The sequence below is a fragment of the Salmo salar genome, chromosome 01, assembly GCF_965601325.2.
Source record: "Salmo salar chromosome 01, fSalSal1, whole genome shotgun sequence".
Lineage (NCBI taxonomy): Eukaryota > Metazoa > Chordata > Actinopteri > Salmoniformes > Salmonidae > Salmo > Salmo salar.
In genome coordinates this window covers 134,181,020-134,203,472 of record NC_138291.1, presented here as the reverse complement: position 1 = coordinate 134,203,472, position 22,453 = coordinate 134,181,020, and the positions used below count along the sequence as shown (strand labels likewise).

Genomic DNA, 22,453 nt, shown 5'->3' with positions numbered 1-22,453 from the left:
TTAAGAACACTTGCTCTTTCCATGACTGACCAGGTGAATCCAAGTGAATGCTATGATCCCTTATTGATGTCACTTGTTAAATCCACTTCAATCAGTGTAGATGAAGGTTAAAGAAGGATTTTTAAGCCTTGAGACTATTGAGACATGGATTATGTACAGTATGTGTGCCATTCAGAGGGTGAATGGACAAGAAAAAAGATTGAAATGCCTTTGAATGGGCTATGGTAGTAGGTGCCAGGCTCACCAGTTGGTGTCAAGAACTGCAATGCTGCTGGGTTTTTCACGCTCAACAGTTTCCCATGTGTATCAAAAATGGTCCATCACTCAAAGAACATCCAGCCAACTTGACATAACTGTGGGAAGAGTCCATGCCCAGACGAATTGCGGCAGTTCTGAGGGCCTCAAAGCGTAGGAAGGTGTTCTTAATGTGGAAATTACAGCATTTTAACTACTTTGCAGATATGAAACGAACAGACAATCATAATATCAGTAAAAAATATCAAATTCTCAGTTTATGCAACAAAACCAACTTTAGAAGAGGTTTTAAAAATAGGTTCCAATTGACTCATTCCATGATGTACACTAAGGAATTGATGGCAGAATAGATGGAGGCAGTTCAATGCATGATTAATATAATTCACCAATACATTTCTCAGTAGTCCCAAAAATATTGCTATCACGTTGTAAATCACAGCCGGCAGCGTATGTTGTTTGCTGACTCCATTCGGGATGCACTGTTTCAGTTTCCGTGACTCAATATTTTGGACATAAACAGATGAATGTAACTAAGGCTAGGAATGTAAATACAATAACATTTGCAAGGGCAATGATCACAAGTCAGTCATAATGTAGCTAATAGGCTAGCATATCTATTTATTTAGCAAGCTAAAAACACGTAGCCTAACGTTAGTTAGCTAGCTGCTAGGAGGAGTCATGTCATGTCATTGGAGGAGTTGGTGAGTGAATGACTTTTTCCCCTCATATAGTTTTTCGGTGGCTATGCACAGCTAGAGATGCAGGTGTCATTTGGTTAGCTAGCAAGAACTTGAACATCTGTAATCCAGTTAACATATCGCAAATTCCCTCTGGTTATGTGTGCCAGAGGGAATTTGCTTTCATCAAAGCAAAGGGTGGCTATAAAATATATTTTGATTTGTTTAACGCTTTTTTGGTTACTACATGATTCCATATGTGTTATTTCATAGTATTCATGTCTTCACTATTGTTCTACGATGTTGAAAATAGTAAAAATTAAGAAAAACCCTTGAATGAGAAGGTGTGTCTAAACTTTTGACTGGTACTGTATATTGATGTCACAGATGATTCCTTTGAATAGTTCTTTAATATAAAATGTATTATTTGTCACATTTGTCTGTGTAAAACCTTGCAGTGCTACTTTTTTCTCTGAGAGTGAGGCGGATATACACTACAGTTCAAAAGTCTGGGGTGACTTAGAAATGTCCTTGTTTTTGAAAGAAAAGCTCATTTTTTGTCCATTAAAATAACATCAAATTGATCAGAAATACAGTGTAGACATGTTGTAAATGACTATTGTAGCTGGAAACGGCTGATATTTTATGGAATATTTACCGGTAGGATCAAGGACTCTGGTGGGCCATATGGAGAACGTTCCTGCTTCCCCTGCTCGCACCCCTTTTCATGTCATTATGCTGTGGAGAGACCAGTCCAAATCTCTCTGGGTTTTCATTGAATCTGGGGCTGACAATAATTTTTTGGACGCCACCCTGGGGTCCAAGCTGAACATCCCCACTCACCCACTACACCATTCCCATCCAGCTACGGGTGTCAGGGAACAACAGCGAGGCTATCCAGTTCCTGCCCATTGAGTCCCCTCTGATTCCCGTGGTATTGGGATTCTCCTGGCTCCAACGACACAATCCCCTCATTAACTGGTTTACTGGTGCCATCATGGGCTGGAGCCCGTTCTGCCACACCCATTGAATGAAGTCAGCACAACCTGATCCAGGATGCATTCCTGGGGTCTCGGGAAGGTGCCCCGGACCTCTCCGCCATTCCTGCGGAGCACCAGAACCTCCGGGAGGTGTTCAGCAAGACCCGGGCCATGTCGCTTCCACTGCACCGACCCTATGACTGCGGGATTTACCTTCTCCCTAGCACCACGCCACCCCGGGGACGTCTGTACTCTCTATCGGGACTGGAGACCAAGGCTATGGAAACCTACATTGTGGACCACCTAGCTACTGGATTTATCCATTCCTCTTCATCTCCCGCAGGCTTCTTCTTCATGGAGAAAAAGGACAAGACCCTGCCCACGTGCATTGACTACCGGAGACTCAACGACATTACGGATAAGAACCGTTACCCGCAACAACTCATCTCCTCGGCCTTCGAGCCACTCCAGGGGGCCACTGTGTTTTCCAAGCTGGATCTACGGAACGCCTACCACCTGGTGCGGATACGGGACGAGTGGAAGACCGCCTTCAACACAGCCAGTGGCCACTACGAGTATCTGGTCATGCCCTTTGGCCTCACCAACACCCCTGCTATGTTCCAAGCTCTGGTGAATGATGTTCTCCGTGACATGTTGAACCGGTTCGTCTTCATCTGCATTGATGACATCCTCGTCTTCTCCCGCTCCGCTCAAGAACACGTGCTCCACATCCGGCAGGTCCTTCAATGCCTTCTGGAGAAACAGCTGTTTGTGAAGGTGAAGAAGTGTGAGTTCTATCGCTCCACCATCGTCTTTCTGGGTTACATCATCTCTAATGGGAGTGTCCAGATGGATCCCGGGAAAGTGAGAGCTGTGATGGATTGGCCTCAGCCTACGTCTAGGGTGCAGCTGCAACGTTTCCTGGGGTTCGTCCATTTCTATCGCCGCTTATCCGGGGTTACTGTACCCTGGCTTCCCCCCTGTCAGCACTCACCTCACCCAAGGTTCCATTCACATGGTCCCCAGTTGCTGACTGGGATTTCCGGGATCTCAAACATTGCTTCACCACAGCTCCCATCCTGGTTCATCCGGACCCATCTCGTCAGTTCGTGGTGTAGGCCGATGCTTCGGACGTCGGAGTGGGGGCTGTCCTGTCCCAGCATTCCGCCCTTGACCTCAATTTACATCCCTGTGACTTCTTCTCCCATTGCCTCCACGCCATGGAAAGGAACTACGATGTGGGGAATCGGGAGCTTCTCGCAGTGAAGAAAGCGTTGGAGGAATGGAGGCACTGGCTGGAAGGGGCGGAACATTCGTTCATCGTGTGGACTGACCACAAGAACCTGGAGAATCTCCGCACCGCCAAGCGCCTCAACTCAAGGCAAGCCAGATGGGCCCTGCTGTTCACACGGTTCGACTTCTCCCTCTCGTACCGGCTGGGATCCAAGAATGTCAAGCCAGATGCCCTGTCCCACCGCTATAGCCCCACAACTACTACCCCTGAACCCAAGACCATCCTTCGCACCTCATGCCTTGTGACAGCACTCAGCTGGGGGATAGGGAAGCAGGTCCGTGAGGCACAGCGTTCCCAGCCAAACCCCGGGCGGGGCACTGATAACCGCATGTTCGTTCCTGACACCGTCTGCTCCGAGGTCTTGGAGTGGGCCCACTCCTCGAGGCTGGTCTGCCACCAGGGCACCCATCAGACCCTGGCCTTTGTGCGACAGCGCTTTTGGTGGCCTACCATGGTCCCGGATGTGTCCGCATTCGACGCCGCTTGCTCAGTTTGTGCACAGAACAAGTCTTCTACAACCTCTGCCTGTCCCCCACCATACCTGGTCCCACATCTCCCTGGACTTTGTCACGGGTCTTCCCCCATCTGATGGCAACACTGCCATCTTGACCGTGGTGGATTTGTTCTCCAAAGCCACCCACTTCATTCCTCTCCCCAAACTACCCTCTGCCAAGGAGACGGCCCACCTCAATGTGTAGCACGTCTTCCGGATCCATGGACTGCCCATGGACATGGTCTCCGACCGGGGTCCTCGGTTCTCGTCCCAGTTCTGGAAGGCATTCTTCACCCTCATTGGGTCATCAGCCCTCCTCAAGACCACCTCCAAGTATCGATGACAAGCAGATCGCCATCGGACCCCGGCTTCCCAGTATCGTCTCGGGCAGAAGGTAAGGCTGTCCACCCAGGATCTGCCCCTCCGGGTGAAGTCTCGTAAACTGTCCCTTTGGATCATCGGCCCTTTCCCGATCTCCAAGGTCATTAGCCCCTCTGCTGGCCTTCTAGGCAGAGTTGCAAAGAAAAAGCCATATCTCAGACTGGCCAATAAAAACAAAAGATTAACCTCTCTAGGGGGTGTGGGACGGTAGCGTCCCATCTGGCCAACATCCAGTGAAATTGCAGAGCGCGAAATTGAAAAATACTCAATTCAAATATTTAACATTCTTGAAAATATATGTGTTATACATCAAAATAAAGCTTAACTTCTTGTTAATCCAGCCGCCGTGTCAGATTTCAAAAAGGCTTTACGGTGAAAGCAAACCATGCAATTATCTGAGGACAGCACTCAGCACACAAAACATTACGTACAGTTACCAGCCAGGTAGATTAGTCATGAAAGTCAGAAATAGCAATAAAATTAATCACTTACCTTTGATGATCTTCGTATGGTTGCACTCACAAGACTCCATGTTACACAATAAATGTTTGTTTTGTTCGATAAAGTCCCTCTTTATATCCAAAAACCTCCATTTTGTGGGTGTATTTTGTTCAGTAATCCAATGGCTCAAATGCGGTCACAAGAGGCAGAAGAAAATTTCAAATAGCATCCGTAAAGTTCGTAGAAACATGTCAAACGATGTTTATAATCAATCCTCAGGTTGTTTTTAGCCTAAATAATCGATAATATTTCAACCGTACAAAAGCTTCGTCAATATAAAAGGAAAACAAGAAAGGCGTGCTCTCAGTCGCGCGCAGTAACCACCTCTGAGGACATCCCAGGGTCCACTCACTCAATGTTGTCATTCTCCCTCATTTTTCAGAATAAAAGCCTGAAACAATGTCTAAAGACTGTTCACAACTAGTGGAAGACATGGGGAATGGAATCTGGGTCCTATCCCTTTAAATGGTGGATAGGCTTTCATTGGAAAAACAGCCATTTCAATACTCACAGACATTATTTGAACAGTTTTAGAAACTTTGGAGTGTTTTCTATCTACTAATTATATGCATATCCTAGCTTCTCAGCCTGAGTACCAGGCAGTTTACTTTGGGTACGCTTTTCTTCCGGAGGTGAAAATAGTGCCCCCTACCCTAGTGAGGTTTTAAGAAAAAGAACACAGACACTGCACAGAGGAACTCTGCCTGGAAGGCCAGCATCCCGGAGTCACCTCTTCACTGTTGACGTTGAGACTGGTGTTTTGCGGGTACCTCTTACATCTAGACGTTCCGCTAGCGGAAAACCTGCTCCAATATCCAATGATAGGCGTGGCGCGAATTACAAATTCCTCAAAAATTCAAAAACTTCCATTTTTAAAAAATATGACTATTTTAAAGCATTTTAAAGACAAGACTCTCCTTTATCTAACCACACTGTCCAATTTCAAAAAGGCTTTACAGCGAAAGCAAAACATTAGATTATGTCAGCAGAGTACCCAGCCAGAAATAATCAGACATCCATTTTTCAAGCTAGCATATAATGTCACAAAAAACAAAACCACAGCAAAATGCAGCAATAAGCTTTGATGATCTTCATCAGATGACATACCTAGGACATTATGTTATACAATACATGCATGTTTTGTTCAATCAAGTTCAGATTTATATCAAAAAACAGCTTTTTACATTAGCATGTGACGTTCAGAACTAGCATACCCCCCGCAAACCTCTGGTGAATTTACTAAATTACTCACGATAAACGTTCACAAAAAACATAACAATTATTTTAAGATTTATAGATACAGAACTCCTTTGTGCAATCGAGGTGTCCGATTTTAAAATAGCTTTTCGGTGAAAGCACATTTTGCAATATTCTGAGTATATAGCCCAGCCATCACAGCTAGCTATTTAGACACCCAGCAAGTTTAGCCCTGACCAAACTCCAATTTACTATTAGAAAAGTTTGATTACCTTTGGTGTTCTTCGTCAGAATGCACTCCCAGGACTGCTACTTCAATAACAAATGTTGGTTTGGTTCAAAATAATCCATTGTTATCCTCTCTAGGGCAGGTGGCACCAAATCGTCCCACCTACGTAACAGCCAGTTGAATCCTGTGGCGCGATTTTCAAATACCTTAGAAATGCTATTACTTCAATTTCTCAAACATATGACTATTTTACAGCTATTTAAAGACAAGACTCTCGTTAACCTAACCACACTGTCCGATTTCAAAAAGGCTTTACAACGAAAGCAAAACATTAGATTATGTCAGCAGAGTACCCAGCCAGAAATAATCAGACACCCATTTTTCAAGCTAGCATATAATGTCACAAAAACCCAGAAGACAGCTAAATGCAGCACTAACCTTTGATGATCTTCATCAGATGACACACCTAGGACATTATGTTATACAATACATGCATGTTTTGTTCAATCAAGTTCATATTTATATCAAAAACCAGCTTTTTACATTAGCAAGTGACGTTCAGAACTAGCATACCCCCCGCAAACCTCCGGGGAATTTACAAAAAATTTACTAAATTACTCACGATAAACGTTCACAAAAAGCATGTCAATTATTTTAAGAATTATAGATACAGAACTCCTCTATGCACTCAATATGTCCGATTTTAAAATAGCTTTTTGGTGAAAGCACATTTTGCAATATACTAAGTACATAGCCCAGCCATCATGGGCTAGCTATTTAGACACCCAGCAAGTTTAGCCTTCACCAAAATCAGATTTACTATAACAAAAATGTTATTACCTTTTCTGTTCTTCGTCAGAATGCACTCCCAGGACTTCTACTTCAATAACAAATGTTGGTTTGGTCCCAAATAATCCATCGTTATATCCAAACAGCGGCTTTTTGTTCGTACGTTCAAGAAACTATCCGAAATGGTAATTCAGGGTTATGAGCATGGCGCATTTCGTGACAAAAAAATTCTAAATATTCCATTACCGTACTTCGAAGCATGTCAACCGCTGTTTAAAATCAATTTTTATGCAATTTATCTCGTAAAAAAACGATAATATTCCGACCGGGAATCTGCGTTTCGGTAAATAGAGGAAAAAAAAAGAAAGACGGGGGCGACCAGTGCACGCGCCTAAGCCCACTGTCCCCTGATCGGCCACTTGACAAAGGCAATAATGTGTTTCAGCCTGGGGCTGGAATGACGACGTTCAGCTTTTTCCCGGGCTCTGAGAGCCTATGGGAGCCGTGGGAAGTGTCACGTTACCGCAGAGATCCTTTGTTTTGGAAAGAGATGTCAAAGAAAGCCAATAAATGGTCAGACAGGCCACTTCCTGTAAAGGAATCTCTCAGGTTTTTGTCTGCCATATGAGTTCTGTTAAACTCACAGACACCATTCAAACAGTTTTAGAAACTTTAGGGTGTTTTCTATCAATATCTAATAAGTATATGCATATTCTAGTTACTGGGTAGGAGTAGTAATCAGATTAAATCGGGTACGTTTTTTATCCGGACGTGTAAATACTGCCCCCTAGCCCTAAGAGGTTATATCCAAATAGCTGCGTTTTGTTCGTGCGTTCAAGACACTATCCGAAGTGTAAATAAGGGTCACGAGCACGACGCATTTCGTGACAAAAAATATATAAATATTCCATTACCGTACTTCGAAGCATGTCAACCGCTGTTTAAAATCAATTTTTATGCCATTTTTCTCGTAAAAAAGCGATAATATTCCGACCGGGAAAGCGTGTATACGTACAAAGGGAGAGAAAATAAAAGCATGGGATCCCCTCGTGCACGAGCCTGAGTTTCATAGTACTGTGACCGGCCACTATCCAAACGCGCTACTTTTTTTCAGCCAGAGCCTGCAAAGCCACGATTCAGCTTTTTGCCGCCTTCTGAGAGCCCATGGGAGCCGTAGGAAGTGTCACGTAACAGCAGAGATCCCCTGTATTGGATAGAGATAATCAAGAAGGCCAAGAAATTGTCAGACAGGGCACTTCCTGCATGGAATCTTCTCAGGTTTTGGCCTGCCAAATGAGTTCTGTTATACTCACAGACACCATTCAAACAGTTTTAGAAACTTTGGAGTGTTTTCTATCCAAAGCTAATAATTATATGCATATTCTAGTTTCTGGGCAGGAGTAATAATCTGATTAAATCGGGTACGTTTTTTATCCGGCCGTGAAAATACTGCCCCCTAGCCATAACAGGTTAATGAAGCTGCCAGTTGATGACTTGTGAGGCATCTGTTTCTCAAACTAGACACTCCAATGTACTTGTCCTCTTCCTCAGTTGTGCACCGGGGCCTCCCATTCCTCTTTCTATTCTGGTTAGAGCCAGTTTGCGCTGTTCTGTGAAGGGAGTAGGACACAGCGTATGAGATCTTCAGTTTCTTGGCAATTTCTCACATGGAATATCCTTAATTTGTTAGAACAAGAATAGACTGATAAGTTTCAGAAGAAAGTTATTAGTTTCTGGCCATTTTGAGCCTGTAATCGATATTACAGTGAAACCTGCATAGAGTTTCTATGACAACAGCAGACAAAGCATTTAGATAAGGATCGTAGCCAGGGTCTGAGTTTTAGTGATTATTCCCATTTTGCGTCATCGTGGTGATGTGGCCGGTGACACTTTGCTTCTTGAATGTCCAATATCTTAAAAACTTGACTGTTAACATGCAAAACGTATTGGGATTGAGTGGATTTTCTTTGTAACGAAATGGTAAACAAATAAGTTTGCTTTACAGAATTTCTACACATTTTGCCATGACTTATGCCATGTTATTATGTATCTGAGTGAGAGTGATTAACAAAATCAAATGGGGGCACTCTGGAGGTTAAGGTGTGCCGGGTCGGTAAGGTCAGGGAATGATGGCTGCCGGGTCGGAGAGTTCGTGGTGCCGGGTCTGCATGCCGGGTCGGTAATTCTGCCATGATTAGGTTACTACAAGTTTCGATAGCTGGCTAGACTAACTACACTAATTTACCAATCTAATTTTTTTTAACCTACATGGGCTAATTGAGTGAATGTCAGTGAGTGACATATAACAAGAGTAAACTGCTGATGCACGACCACGTTTCGAAATTGCACCTTGTGTATTCTACTATTCTAACTCTCAACAATAAGTTGAGACCCTGATTGAGTAGAATTTTTTTTTTTTTAAATACAGAGGTCCGGACCTCAGTGTCATCATATGTAGCTACGGACCTGCCTGAATAGGTTGTGATTGTTGCTTGTCTAGCCGGCTGGCTGGTCTGCTAACATTTAGTGGCTTCCCTGTTTATATATACCAAGCTCCATCTCAGTATACTTAAATTCTCGCCAACTACGAAACCCTGCAACCACCAAGAATAAGGCTGTGGTCTCGCTACATACTCCCTAGGGGATGTTGGCCTATAAGCATGAGTACAAGTCTATCATACTACAGAATGTGAAGAAACTTGCGAGCAGCCAAATACTAACATAACACATGCTTACTCCTACAATAACACAACCATGCACTTTAAACATGTCAGAACCATCTAGGTTTTGGCAAGAACATTTTATAAAAGTTTATTTGATTTAACCAATACAGGCTTGTTTTATAAGATTTATTCTGCTATGCTAAATGCCACATTTGAACATTTTCTGTAATTTCTAAGAACTGACCCAGTGCAAACTGCTATTACGCTGAGCATTACAAAATAAGCAATAGTGTTGATGTCATGTAGGAAATCCGTAGTGTCCCAATGGGCCAGACTGTCAGTAACAGAAGCTATCCTGTGAAAGTGTCCTGTCATGTGAGTCAGGAAACACTGGGAGAGGATGAGAGATTTACATTTTTCTGTTAGTACTGGCTGTGATGCCATAGACACTGAGTTCATTGTTATAAGACCTAGAAAAAAGCATAAAGTTCATAGGAGAGCCCACCCCTCTGAGCGAATGGTTGGTTTTTCTCAGTGCCTCTAGCTCTCTCTCTCTCTTTCTCTCACCCGCCTATCAAAGTCCACATGCCAGACTGATCATTTCCTTTTCTAAATTGAAGAGGAGGGCAACCACATCTTTTCTCTGTTTCTTCTTTCTCTTCTATGTAAACACCCCGGTCTAAAGAGGCTGTCTTCGACCTCTACAGACAGAGGGAGCTATATAATATACTCCCACTGCTGTGATCACTGAGTCAAACAGAAGAATCTGTCACCTCTCCTCTCTGATACTTCAAACCTTCTAACTTCAGTTTGAATCATATACAGGAAGCCAAACAAGAGGTCAAATAATTGATTAGATATACTGTCGATATCTAAATTTAAATGGTTTGTTTTTATTTTGGATTTAGTCTTGTACAAATGTAGCTATATTTTTATAAAATAAAATAGAATATTATTACAAATTGTAAAAACCATCCAAGACATTCAGGTGAAGGATGCAGCAGCGTTTGACTAGACATGAATCAACAGGAAACAGACAGGTTGTTAAAGAATAGAATGGAGAGCTGCTCCAGATTATATACTCAGATTAGCAGTCTGTCTCCCAGCCCACACTGAGCTCAGACTGAGTTTGTGGTAAAAACGAGTAAGCAATATCCTTTAAGTGTGTGAAAGAATCGAATGGCAGACATTTGTCCAAGTTGAAATTTAGGCCATTAAAGGGCTACAATACTGTACTGTATCATGTCCAATTCAACAAAATAAAACATTCATATTTTGGTTTTAATCTTAAATCTTAAAGTTGTTCATCAATAGCAACACTGTTGTTTCATCTCTGATCTCTCCTCGGTTGAATTCTTAAGTGGCTAGTTTGAAGTCTAAACTTTTCTCCTTTTAAAAAAATATATATATTTTAGTTTTTTCGTCTTTCTTTTTTACCCTCTCTCTCTCCCTAAACAAGCCCTAGCAGCTTCACACCACTCCCTCCATCCCTCCATACTGAAATTCACTCATTCACTCATTTTGTCTGAACTAAATCAGAGGGTGTCTGAGCCATGAGCTTATTACATAGTGTGCTTAACTTGTGTTATGGAGGAGGGCTGGGGTATTATTATCTTTTAGCTACCCACCCTGCTATAAAACCCGACATCTCCACATTGCAGCAGTGCTGCTCTGCTCTCCCTCCCTACTGTGAATCTGACAAGCCTGCCTGGTTTCCCTGCCTGCCTTCTCTCTCTCAACTCCACTATTGCTTTGCTCACCAGCCTGTTTAAGCTTGACAGGGACACCTACACTTCTCTCCGCTCCGATGTTCTACTGTTCCACTCTACTAGCAGTTCCTTATCTTTGTATTGGTGTTGGAAGCGTGGATATTGCCTGTTTTTGTGAATGGGCATCCGATGCGAGGTGGCTGTGACTGTGACTGTGAATGTACTGACTGACTGACGGACTGACGGACGGACGGACGGACTGTCATCTCTGGGTACTCTACTCTAAAGAAGCAATGTGGCAGGTCACTGGACATCACTGGTAGACTTGGAATAATAAACAAAAAAGGAAAGGAAGTAATTAAGAAGGTAGGCCATGATTATGAGGATTATAGTTTGGAATTCTGAACATTCTTCATGTTTATATGTGTAAGTTTATGTGAGTGTGTCTGCTTAGTGCTTGCAGTGTATCGGTCTTAATGTGCTACAGTACACCTGTTCAGTGTGTATGTGTTTGTGTACTCTGACAGAGACTCTGCTCTGTGTGAATATGGTAATTTGATGACTCGTAATTATTTGGAAAGCATTATGAGATGCAGTCTCAAGAAAATGCAGTGCTCTTATTACTGATTCTGCAGTAATTCATGAAACATTACTAGTTCTCTTATTACTGATTCTGAAGTAATTCATGAAACAAAAGTGAATGTTTTTTGAACTAAAGTTAAAGTTGGAGTGTTGACAGAATGAAAACCTGTTATGGTGGAGAGTGGTATAGAAGACTAATGTTTGTGACACTCTTGTTGTTTATTATCTCATGAAACTCTTGCCTCATCTGCTTACAAAATATAAGGATTAGGCTTGTTTGTTTTACAATGGTTGCTTGTTGTCTAGTTAAAACATTTTTGGGGTACTAATAGACGTTCAAGTAAAATTAGCTGTATAGATTAGTTTTACAGAGTAGCAAATATGAAAATATATTTTGTAAGAAAAATGTCTGTATCCGTTGACTATAGCCTCATCTGCTATCTGGTTGACTTATTATTAATTTGTCATAAATCACTAAAACTATGAGATGAGGAGAGGTGGTGAGCTTGATAAAAGTGGTTGTCAAGAAGACACCAACAATTCTCCCAAACTATAAAGTCTTCTGTGGATCATCAACAATTTAATTCAAAGCATCAGTGGTCTAAATTAAACTCATTCATTAAAACAGAACAGCCTGTAATCATAAGAATATAAATTCATGTATGTTTATTATAGATATATAATGTATCTATAAATGAGTAGTAGCCAGCCAATAAACTAATTATGAACCCTTTATAAAGATAACCTTATTGTAAAGTGTTATTGGAATGGAATCAATAATGGAATGTTCCAAAATGGAATCAATAAACCAAAGGTTGACCTCTGAGACCTAATAAACCACAAAAACAATACCTGTACTGTCTAAGCTAGATAATGGTGTGAACCTTCAGGCTCCCCTGGAGACTGAGTGATGGCCCGATAATAAACTGCTGTACGATTGGCTTATAGGTAATAATTTGTCCCCCCACAATAATTCACTACTTCACTAATCTTGGTCTATTAAATGTAATCACTCACTGTCACAGGTGTACTTTTCGCCTATTATAATGAACAAGACAGTAGTTAGATATTATTTTCCTCTACATTCTGTGTAACAGATTGAAATGGCTTGTGATCACAATTTAAGCTTGTATAAAGATACAGGGCCATTTTCTTTAACATGTGGCAAAGTAATGGCATTCATCATTTTCTTCAAGAATCGATGGGTATACTGTATCATTAATTTAATGATAAAAAAATCTGTACATATCACAGTGTGGGTCTTTAGAGCCACGCTATGGGTGTTATGACAAGCATCTAATTCTAAACAACAGGCTGTAGAATAATAGCACATTTTATAGTCAGTGTAGTTTTTTCTAAACTAGTGTTTCCCCCAGACAGTGGAGCTATTTCTATCCATAACCGACTCATTTTAAATAACTGGCTGTAAGTTTGGCTCTGAATGCCAATTGTATAGTGTAGCTTACAGTCCAGATCAGTATTTCCCCAGACAGTGGCCCTTGGTGGGCCTGGGTTCACTAATCAGAAGTGGTGATGGGGGGTTGGAGACACAGAGAGAGAGAGCTGTGTTAATGTTAGCCCCCTAGTTAGCCACTGTCTGGCCCCTGGCAGCCTCTATTGATGACACTGCCTACCACAGGACTGGAGGCAAGCAAGGACACAGGGTTGGTTGTGGTTACACAGAGTTGGGGTGGGTGAGTGGTAGTGGGCAATAGTCACTCACTGTGAGGGGTCGGAGAAGAGGAGCTGTGGACAGGCCAACCTGCTCTCTCATTGTGCCATTTATCCTTGTGTAGTGTATTTCAAAACATCAGATTAAGGCTTGTTCTTCCTGCTCACTATCAAAGATATACAGTACTATTAGGATTTGAATTTAATCAAGTAAAAACAAATGTTTTAATCCAAAACAATAGTGACAGTCTTTTTTACATAATTGTTTCTAATAGGTGCATTATCTGGGACTATTTAACAAAGCAAAGTGGAACAGCTTTGATGTGGTCTATGGGGTCTATTTAGTACAAACACAGGATCAAAGGTGTCTTTCCATGGGCTGACAGACAGGGGGAGACTGGCAGAACAAATCACAAAAAGTGAAGTGGAGTCCCCACCCTGACTGTTTTGAGGAGAGGGACAGAGGGAAAGGGTGATGAAACAGTGATCCATCCAGGACCTTGCGTTGGATAAGCAGTGCCCTCCTCCCCTCTCTGTCCATGTGGCACATCCTCCTCAGATCCTCTCCAGTACATAGTAATTAGCCCTGGTGTGTTAGCACTGTGTGTGTGTGTGTGTGTGTGTGTGTGTGTGTGTGTGTGTGTGTGTGTGTGTGTGTGTGTGTGTGTGTGTGTGTGTGTGTGTGTGTGTGTGTGTGTGTGTGTGTGTGTGTGTGTGTGTGTGTGTGTGTTTGTGTGTGTGTGTGTGTGTGTGGGTGTGTGTGAGTGTAAGAGAGAGATAGAGAGAGGCGCGCTGGCTGCTGCCTAGCCTGTAGCACATGATCCCAGGGTGGGGGAGACAGCCTACATCCCAAATGGCACCCTATTTCTTAGCACTACTTTTGACCTGGGCCCATTGGGCTCTGGTCAAAAGCAGTGCACTATATAGGGAATAGGGTGCCATTTAGGATACTTGTAGAGACCAACCATGGACTCCCTCCTGGCCCTCCCTGGCCCCTCTCCTATCCACTCTGTTGTTCTAAGCTCCGCACCAATTGTTTGACTTGGCTGGGTTTTCCAGGGATGGGCTCCTAGTCCTTCACAGCGTTGATGTTTGTGCAACCTGTTAGGGAACTCTCTATATCTCTTGCCCTCTCCTTCTCTGTCTCCCCCCCTCTCTCACTCGCTCTCTCTCTCTCATCAGGTATTTCTTAAAATTATTTCTGAATAATAAAACGGACAACAAAAACGTTTTATGAACATTCTTTAAACGTTATATGTACAAAACGCTCTGGAAATGTGATTCCACTTAAAGTAGAAAAGGCATTTGGAGAATTTCTGTCATTTTTCTACTTCTTCAAGTCATTTTTACTCAAGATCCCTCCTCTCCTCTTTGCTGAACAAATGCTAAATGTTACTGTAAGGTGAAGTCAAGACCCTAAACCCAACTAACAGATTCTATCTCGCTGTCACTTTTCTTTTCATTGTTAGAGCTGTCCTTCGACATGACACACATGCTTTACAGAGACCTTGAAGTATGATTAGGTCCCTTGTGTCAATATCAACTACTTCCAAGAATAATACTAATATGGTAAAGCAGATGATGTATGTTAGACCTCACTGTCCTAGAGGTTATAGCAGTCTATGTTAGGTGAAATTAGTGACAGTTTAGGCTAATATATAATATATACTCATGGGCTACTCTTAGTACGTACTCTTAGTCTCCATATTGACATTACGATACATATTTGACAATGCAGCAACTTCCTGTTCATACTGACTGTCATTTACTACAACTCTGAAAGCACCACATCAACTATAATCTAACTGAATTCCACTTGGGCTTTTGCTGTAAGCTGCCCATCAATGTTTTTTCATAATGCACAGCATATCAAATCAAATCAAAGTTTATTTGTCACATGCACCGAATACAACAGGTTTAGACCTTACAGTGAAATGCTTACTTACAGGCTCTAACCAATAGTGCAAAAAAGGTATTAGGTGAACAATAGGTAAGTAAAGAAATAAAACAACAGTAAAAAGACAGGCTATATACAGTAGCGAGTCTATAAAAGTAGCGAGGCTACATTCAGACACCGGTTAGTCAGGCTGATTGAGGTAGTATGTACATGTAGATATGGTTAAAGTGACTATGCATATATGATGAACAGAGAGTAGCAGTAGCGTAAAAGAGGGGTTGGTGGGTGGTGGGTGGCGGGACACAATGCAGATAGCCCGGTTAGCCAATGTGCGGGAGCACTGGTTGGTCAGCCAAATTGAGGTAGCATGTACATGAATGTATAGTTAAAGTGACTATGCATATATGATAAACAGAGAGTAGCAGCAGCGTAAAAAGATGGGGTCTCTAACCTAGGTCTTCTTCTATAGGTATCTTCCACTGTGTATGGATACTGTATCTGTATGATAATCATAGAAACTGTTCCCTAGCAACAAGATCGAGAATATTACATGTTTAATTGGTAACTGATCAGCACAATTAGCATAATAAAAAAATCTTCCCCCGGCTTAGACTGCAGATGGATATTATTAACTCATAGCTTATTTACTCTGGCTTTATACTGTAACGTAACATAAGCTATGGACGATTTGGAACCAGTCAACAATGCAGTTGTGGTAAGAAGCCATCTGAAAGTATCTATTCACATGCCTGCTGTAACCGCTGAGGAGCGGACAGCTACAAGTTTAAACTCTATTCATAGACGGGACATGAATGGGCGAGAAAACGGCCAAAACCATTTTATCACTCACTGTAAACATCTTACAGAATTAACACGTTTTCACAAGATCCTCCATAGGATAGCATTCAACACTTCACTCTTCTCTATAATCTAAAGAAAATTCATCTTTCATCAACTGTGGCCTGTGCAGCACTGCAAAGCGATTTTGTTTTATCACTAATCTATAAATTAACTTGCCTGGTGAAAGAATGGTTTAATAAAATTAAATGTCTACCTCCATAGAAATAACACTTGCTTGGCACTGTGTTTCTGATTATTTTTGGATCTAGGCTGGGTAAAGCAGTTAGTGACAACTGTTGATGCTAAAGCAATACATTTGATTGAAAATAAATTATATTGTGTTTCTCTCCATGTGTTGTAAATAAGTAAGAGAAGGAGAGGAGAGGATGGCCCACACAGAGGATGACCTGATCGGGATTCCGTTCCCCAACCACAGCAGTGACGTCCTGTGCTGCCTCAACGAGCAGCGCCGCGCCGGGTTACTCTGTGATGTAGTCCTCGTTGTACAAGACCAGGAGTACCGTACCCACCGCTCGGTCCTTGCCGCCTGCAGCCAGTACTTCAAGAAGCTCTTCACCGTGGCCTCTGACGGAAGTGACCAGCACGGGGTGTTTGAGATAGACTTTGTTGCCCCTGAGTCGCTGACTGCAATCTTGGAGTTTGCTTACACTTCCACGCTGACGGTGACGGCGTCCAACGTAAAGGAGATCCTTGGAGCGGCTCAGATGCTGGAAATCCCCTGCATCATCAACGTGTGTCTGGAGATTATGGACTCTGGCGAGGGAGGAGGTGGAGGTGGAGGAGGAGAGGAGGAAGAGGATGAGGATGTAGAAGAAGAGGAGGAAGATGATGAAGAGGAGGATAAAGACATGGAGGAGGATGATGAGTCGAGGAAGGACGAGCAGGAGGATAACGAGGAGGATAATGCCAGTGAGAGGTCAATGAGGTCGTCAGAGAGTCAGGACCAAGTCGGGTCAGAGAGAGGAGCAGCTCCCAGTCCACCCAATACCTCCCAGTACCAGCAGCAGTACGGGCTGCAGCAGAATGAGAGGAAGTGTCGGGACACAGACTCTCAGTGTGAGAAACCCCGGCAGGAGCATGAGAGCATGGAGAGCCGAGCCCTCAAGGACTTTTCCATTGAATCCCTGCTACAGGAAGGGCTATACCCTAAAATGCCATCAGTCCTGGACAGGAGGGCTAACTTTTCCCCTCTGCTCCCCGGCTTCTACCCTCCCATGTGGGCCGCAGAGTTCCCAGGCTTCCCCCAAAAGGTCCTAGACCCCAACCACCATGCCCCGACTCCCCGCCCCTCCTACCCCCCCCAGCTGGACAACAGACCCCTAGACCTGGTTGTGAAAAGAGAGATCATCAAGGAGGAGCTAAAGGAGGAAGTCCCGCCCAGCATGCTGCATGGGGACCTCCTGAAAAACTTCATGAATTCCGGCCTATCAGGGATGGGAGTTGAGATGGGGGTGGTACGGTCCGAGGGGTCTCACCTCCATCTGGGCCAGATAAAGGACGAGGCAGACTTCCGCTCCTACATGGGCTTCCTGAGCACGTCAAGCCACCTGGGGGCGCTGTTCCCTCCCTGGCAGCTGGAGGAAGAGCGGAAGATGAAGCCTAAAGCCTCCCAGCAGTGTCCTATATGTAACAAGGTGATCCAGGGGGCAGGGAAACTACCCAGACACATGAGGACCCACACAGGAGAGAAACCATACATGTGCACCATCTGTGAGGTGCGATTCACCAGGTATGACAAATTCATATACACTGTCTCTAAATAACCATACTTGTGTTTGAAATTGTAGCTTTTTGGGTTAAAAATAAAACGGTTTATAGTATACATACAGTGACTTCAGAAAGTATTCATACCCCTTGACTTATTCCACGTTTTGTTCTTACAGCCTGAACACAAAATGTATAACATCTATTTCATCTATCTGCACAATAATGACAGTGAAAACACGTTTTTAGAAATTGTTGCATTTATTGAAAATGAAATACAGAAATATATAATTTACATAAGTATTCACACCCCTGAGTCAATACATGTTAGAATCACCTTTGGCAGCGATGACTGCTGTGAGTCTTTCTGGGTAAGTCTCTAAGAGCTTTTCACACCCCACATTGATGTTTTAAAAATTATTCAAGCTCTGTCACATTGGCTATTGAGCATTGCTAGAGTCTTGCCATAGATTTTCAAGTATATTTAAGTCAAAACTGTAACTTAGCCACTCAGGAACATTCACTGTCTTCTTGGTAAGCAACTCCATTGTAGATTTGGCCTTGTGTTTAGGTTTAGTGCCTTGTTGCAAACAGGATTGTTTTGAATATTTTTTTTTGCTGTACAGAATTCCTTCTTTTCAACCTGTCAATTAGATTAGTATTGCGGAGTAACTATAACGTTGTTGATCCATCCTCAGTTTTCTCCTATCACAGCCATTAACTTCACCACTGGCCTCATAGTGAAATCCTTGCGTGGTTCCTTCCTCTCTGGCAACTGAGTTAGGAAGGACGCGTGTATCACCATGCTCAAAGGGATATTCAATGTCTGTTTTTATCATTAGAAAACACTCCCTGGTCTTTGTGGTTGAATCTTTGTTTGAAATGTACTGCTCGACTGAGGCATACAGAGATGAGGCAGTCATAAAACAATCATGTTTAACACTATTTTCTGAAGGCTCTGTATGTGAAACTTTGAAAATTCAATATGCTTTAATTGCCAGGATATCATACTCATTTCGGATTTTCATCTAGTAGAATTCACTGCATGCGATTGAGGAAGAGAATCGTCTTTCAGACCCATGTGTTTGACAACAGCTGATAATGAGTATCAAAATGAACGAATGGTGGGAAATTCCGCATCATATGATGCATTCTCAGTATGAGTCTAGTATGTTGATACTTGTTGCTTACTGCTTAAGTATGAACTGCAATTAATACACAGTATGTAGTTTTAGTAAGTAGTAGGCAAGACAGATTTCGGACACGTCACTTTCCTCGCACTGTAATAGGTCTTATTAGTCCTATAGACTATACAGAATATGGATGCGTAAAACAAAGTGCTTCCCAATCATCTTTTAATCGATGTTACTTGTATATACACCCTTAGAAAAAAGGCTTCCAAACAAGTTCTTCGGCTGTCCCTATAGGAGCCCCCTTTTTGGGTCCAGGTAGAACCCTTGTGGGTTCCACGTGGAACCCTCTATGGAAAGGGTTCTACAAGGAACCCATAAAAGTTCTACCTAGAACCAAAAGGGTTCTACCTGGAACCAAAAATAGTTATTCAAAGGGTACTTCTGTGGGGACAGCCAAATGACCCTTTTTGTTTCAGATAGCACCTTTTTTATAAGAGTGTAGCAATCATGTTGACACTGGCGTTTGAGATCTTTTAAGGGCAATGTTATTAGGGTAAGGGAACAATGTGTTTTTGTGGTTCAGGCTAATTATTTTTATCCTCTCATCTGAATACCACTTGAGAGTCGAGACCTAAAAGGTGGAAACTGGAAACCCCCTTTAATGGTTTCTCATTTCCTGCCTCTGTTATGGCACGATAGTTTCACCTTCCATCTAGTACCCCAAAGTATACCTATGCTTTCATCTCTCTTATATTTTTCAAAACACAGAATATAACTCATTTTTTGTCTTTCCAGGCAAGACAAACTGAAGATCCACATGCGAAAGCACACAGGCGAGCGCCCCTATATCTGTCTCCACTGTAACTCCAAGTTTGTCCATAACTATGACCTAAAGAACCACCTGCGTATCCACACAGGGGTGCGGCCCTACCAGTGTGAGCACTGCTACAAGAGCTTCACACGCTCAGACCACCTGCACCGCCACATCAAGAGGCAGAGCTGCCGCATCTCACGCCCTCGACGGGGCCGCAAGCCGGCCGCTTGGCGCTCAGTCAACAACTTCCTGCAGGGCCCTCCATGCTCGGCCAATCACCATGAGGGCGGCAAGATGCTGACTGAGAGGTCGGGCGGATGCCGGCTCCTGCCCTCCCACGGGGGAGTTAGAGGTAAAAGTCTGGGCCTTGGGGAGAGAGAAAGACGGGACCTGGGTCTGGGTGGTAAGAACCTGAGTTATAAGGACTTGGACAGTGACAGCAGAGAGAGCAGAGAGAGCAGAGAGAGCAGGGAGAGTCGGGAGGCTCGGCACCAGTCAGACAGGAAGCACGTGGTGGACAAGGTGGAGATGGAGAGACAGAGGGGCGTGTTCACCTTTGCCCTGGCGGGGCCTGGGGAGGAAGTCCTCACCCACCCTCCATTTTACATCCCTGACCCCTGGACCCTGAGACTGGAGAACCACACCCCTAATATCCCTGAGCCGGCCAACTAACATTTTTCCAACTGACACTTCCAAATGATAGCTAACTGACACTTCATTTCAAAGTTCTAAGAATCGCACAGAACAGAGAGAGTTCTCTGTCTGGTAGATTTCCCACCTGCTGTTTAGAGATATAAGGGGAGTGATGTCTGGGAACATAGGTATATAGCAAACAGGGTAATTACTTGGAAAACAGTTGACGTTAAACATCTCAGATCAAAATCTTTTGAGCTGCCATCTTTACAATCGCAAGGATTTTGATAAAACATTTATTTTGGGGAAGTAAAACAGGACGAATACATTTTGTATGTTCCAAAAGTACTAAGTTGAAAAAAATTATACACTCAGGACATGATATAACTGTTTATTTTTTTTATTATTAATGTAAACGTGTAATTCATAGTGTAATTAATTAAGGTATGGCAATACGTTGTTTCCTAAATTCCCAGTCTATAAATGAATAAACTGATATCAGATATGAAAGCTCAAAGTTATTTATAAGCTACAAACTATGGATTCCAAATGTACCCAAAGTTGCAGATTTTGGGTACAGTGGTAATAAACAGGGTAGTCTAAGCCACCGAAGAACATTCAAAACCATGACAAATTATTCACTTGACAAAAAAAATCTACATCGAAGACTTGTTTTTACCCTTGTAATGCATTGTTCTCAGATTTTGTCTGCACTATTGTAAATATATATAAATGTTTTAAAGAATTTGACCATAGTTATGTTGATTATTGTTGTATTATATTTGTTGTTGTTTTTTATAATTGATAACTCCTCCAAAAATGTGGAGTTTGATATTGCACAAACTTGAATAAGCCTTGTGTTACATTGCACACAGTACGTTCTGTGTTTCTTCTAAAGACCATGATGTGTAAATAATTTGTGAGACAGATAGATTATTGCTTTAGCTATGTCCTGCTCGTGATTTGATTGCTGCAGTAAGACATTTAAAAAGGGTTTCTACCCTATTTTATTATACCGTTTTTTTCTGATCTGTGTATAAATGTTGTTATTCACAATTATTTGAATTGAAATGGGAAACTATTTTCTTGGTATTTATGCATATTTAAATTAGCCTTGGCTATATTTTGCAAATATGTTGTTTTATAAAGACACTAAATCTTGTACTCCCGTGGGTCTGGGAGTTTAAATTCTGGTTGTCTGTGTGTGTGTGTGTGTGTGTGTGTGTGTGTGTGTGTGTGTGTGTGTGTGTGTGTGTGTGCGCACACATGCGTATGTGTGCACGTGCGTGTGTGCGCCGTGAGTGTGAGAGAGCGTGCCTTTGGTGCAACTCTTTCATAACTGGAATTATGGTTTGGATGCCATTTTAGAGAATGACACAACATCCTCAATCATCTATTGAGCTTTAGCTTGTATTCAAACATCAATATTATAATCACTGTCTTCATACAAGCATACACAACACCTCGACGTTGCTATCAAAATAAGCTGGTGATAATAATGTCAACATGAAGCATAAAATAAATTGGATGCCTTGATATTGTAAAGATTTTACATAAATGTATACTTTTCCAAATAAATTAGGGCTATGGAATTTTGACATGTAAAGAATGTTATTTGATTGTTGGATAAAAATGTACTTGCATTAACGTTTATAATGCTGTAAAAGAGCATATATATATTTATTTTTTTACAAATTACCAGCAGAGTCCTGTTTTATAGACCTGGGTTCCATCCCAGCTTTTTGCCCCTAGTAGAAGGTTTTGCAGGGAGTTTCCTTATGTCTTGAGGACCGTCAAAAACATCACATTTCGACTTGAATCTGGAGTGATCTCACTGGATATGCATGTACTTGCCTGTGTCTCCCTCCTGCAGGACTGATTAAAAGCCAATTTATGCTTGATCCAAAAATGTAGCCGGAGGCTTTGTATGAAGGGTGTAATGCAATTGTGGAGCCTCCGCCGGCATGCAGAGGCCAAATCAACCTCCATA

At 42.4% G+C, this 22,453-nt stretch overlaps 1 protein-coding gene across 2 annotated transcripts in view; it reads left to right on the top strand.

The window, feature by feature from the left end:
* Positions 1-22,055, top strand: part of LOC106561213 (zinc finger and BTB domain-containing protein 7C) — a 28,109-nt gene extending 6,054 nt beyond the window's left edge. The window contains exons 1-3 of one of the 2 annotated variants that reach the window (XM_014124934.3): positions 10,960-11,534; positions 16,525-17,908; positions 19,812-22,055. In XM_014124934.3, coding sequence (XP_013980409.3) covers positions 16,545-17,908; positions 19,812-20,502 — 2,055 coding nt within the window. In that variant the 5' untranslated portion in view covers positions 10,960-11,534; positions 16,525-16,544 and the 3' untranslated portion in view covers positions 20,503-22,055. Of the gene's footprint in view, positions 1-10,959; positions 11,535-16,524; positions 17,909-19,811 lie in introns of those variants that run through there. The other variant, XM_082978817.1, reaches the window with a different exon arrangement.
* The last annotated feature ends 398 nt before the right edge of the window (positions 22,056-22,453 follow it).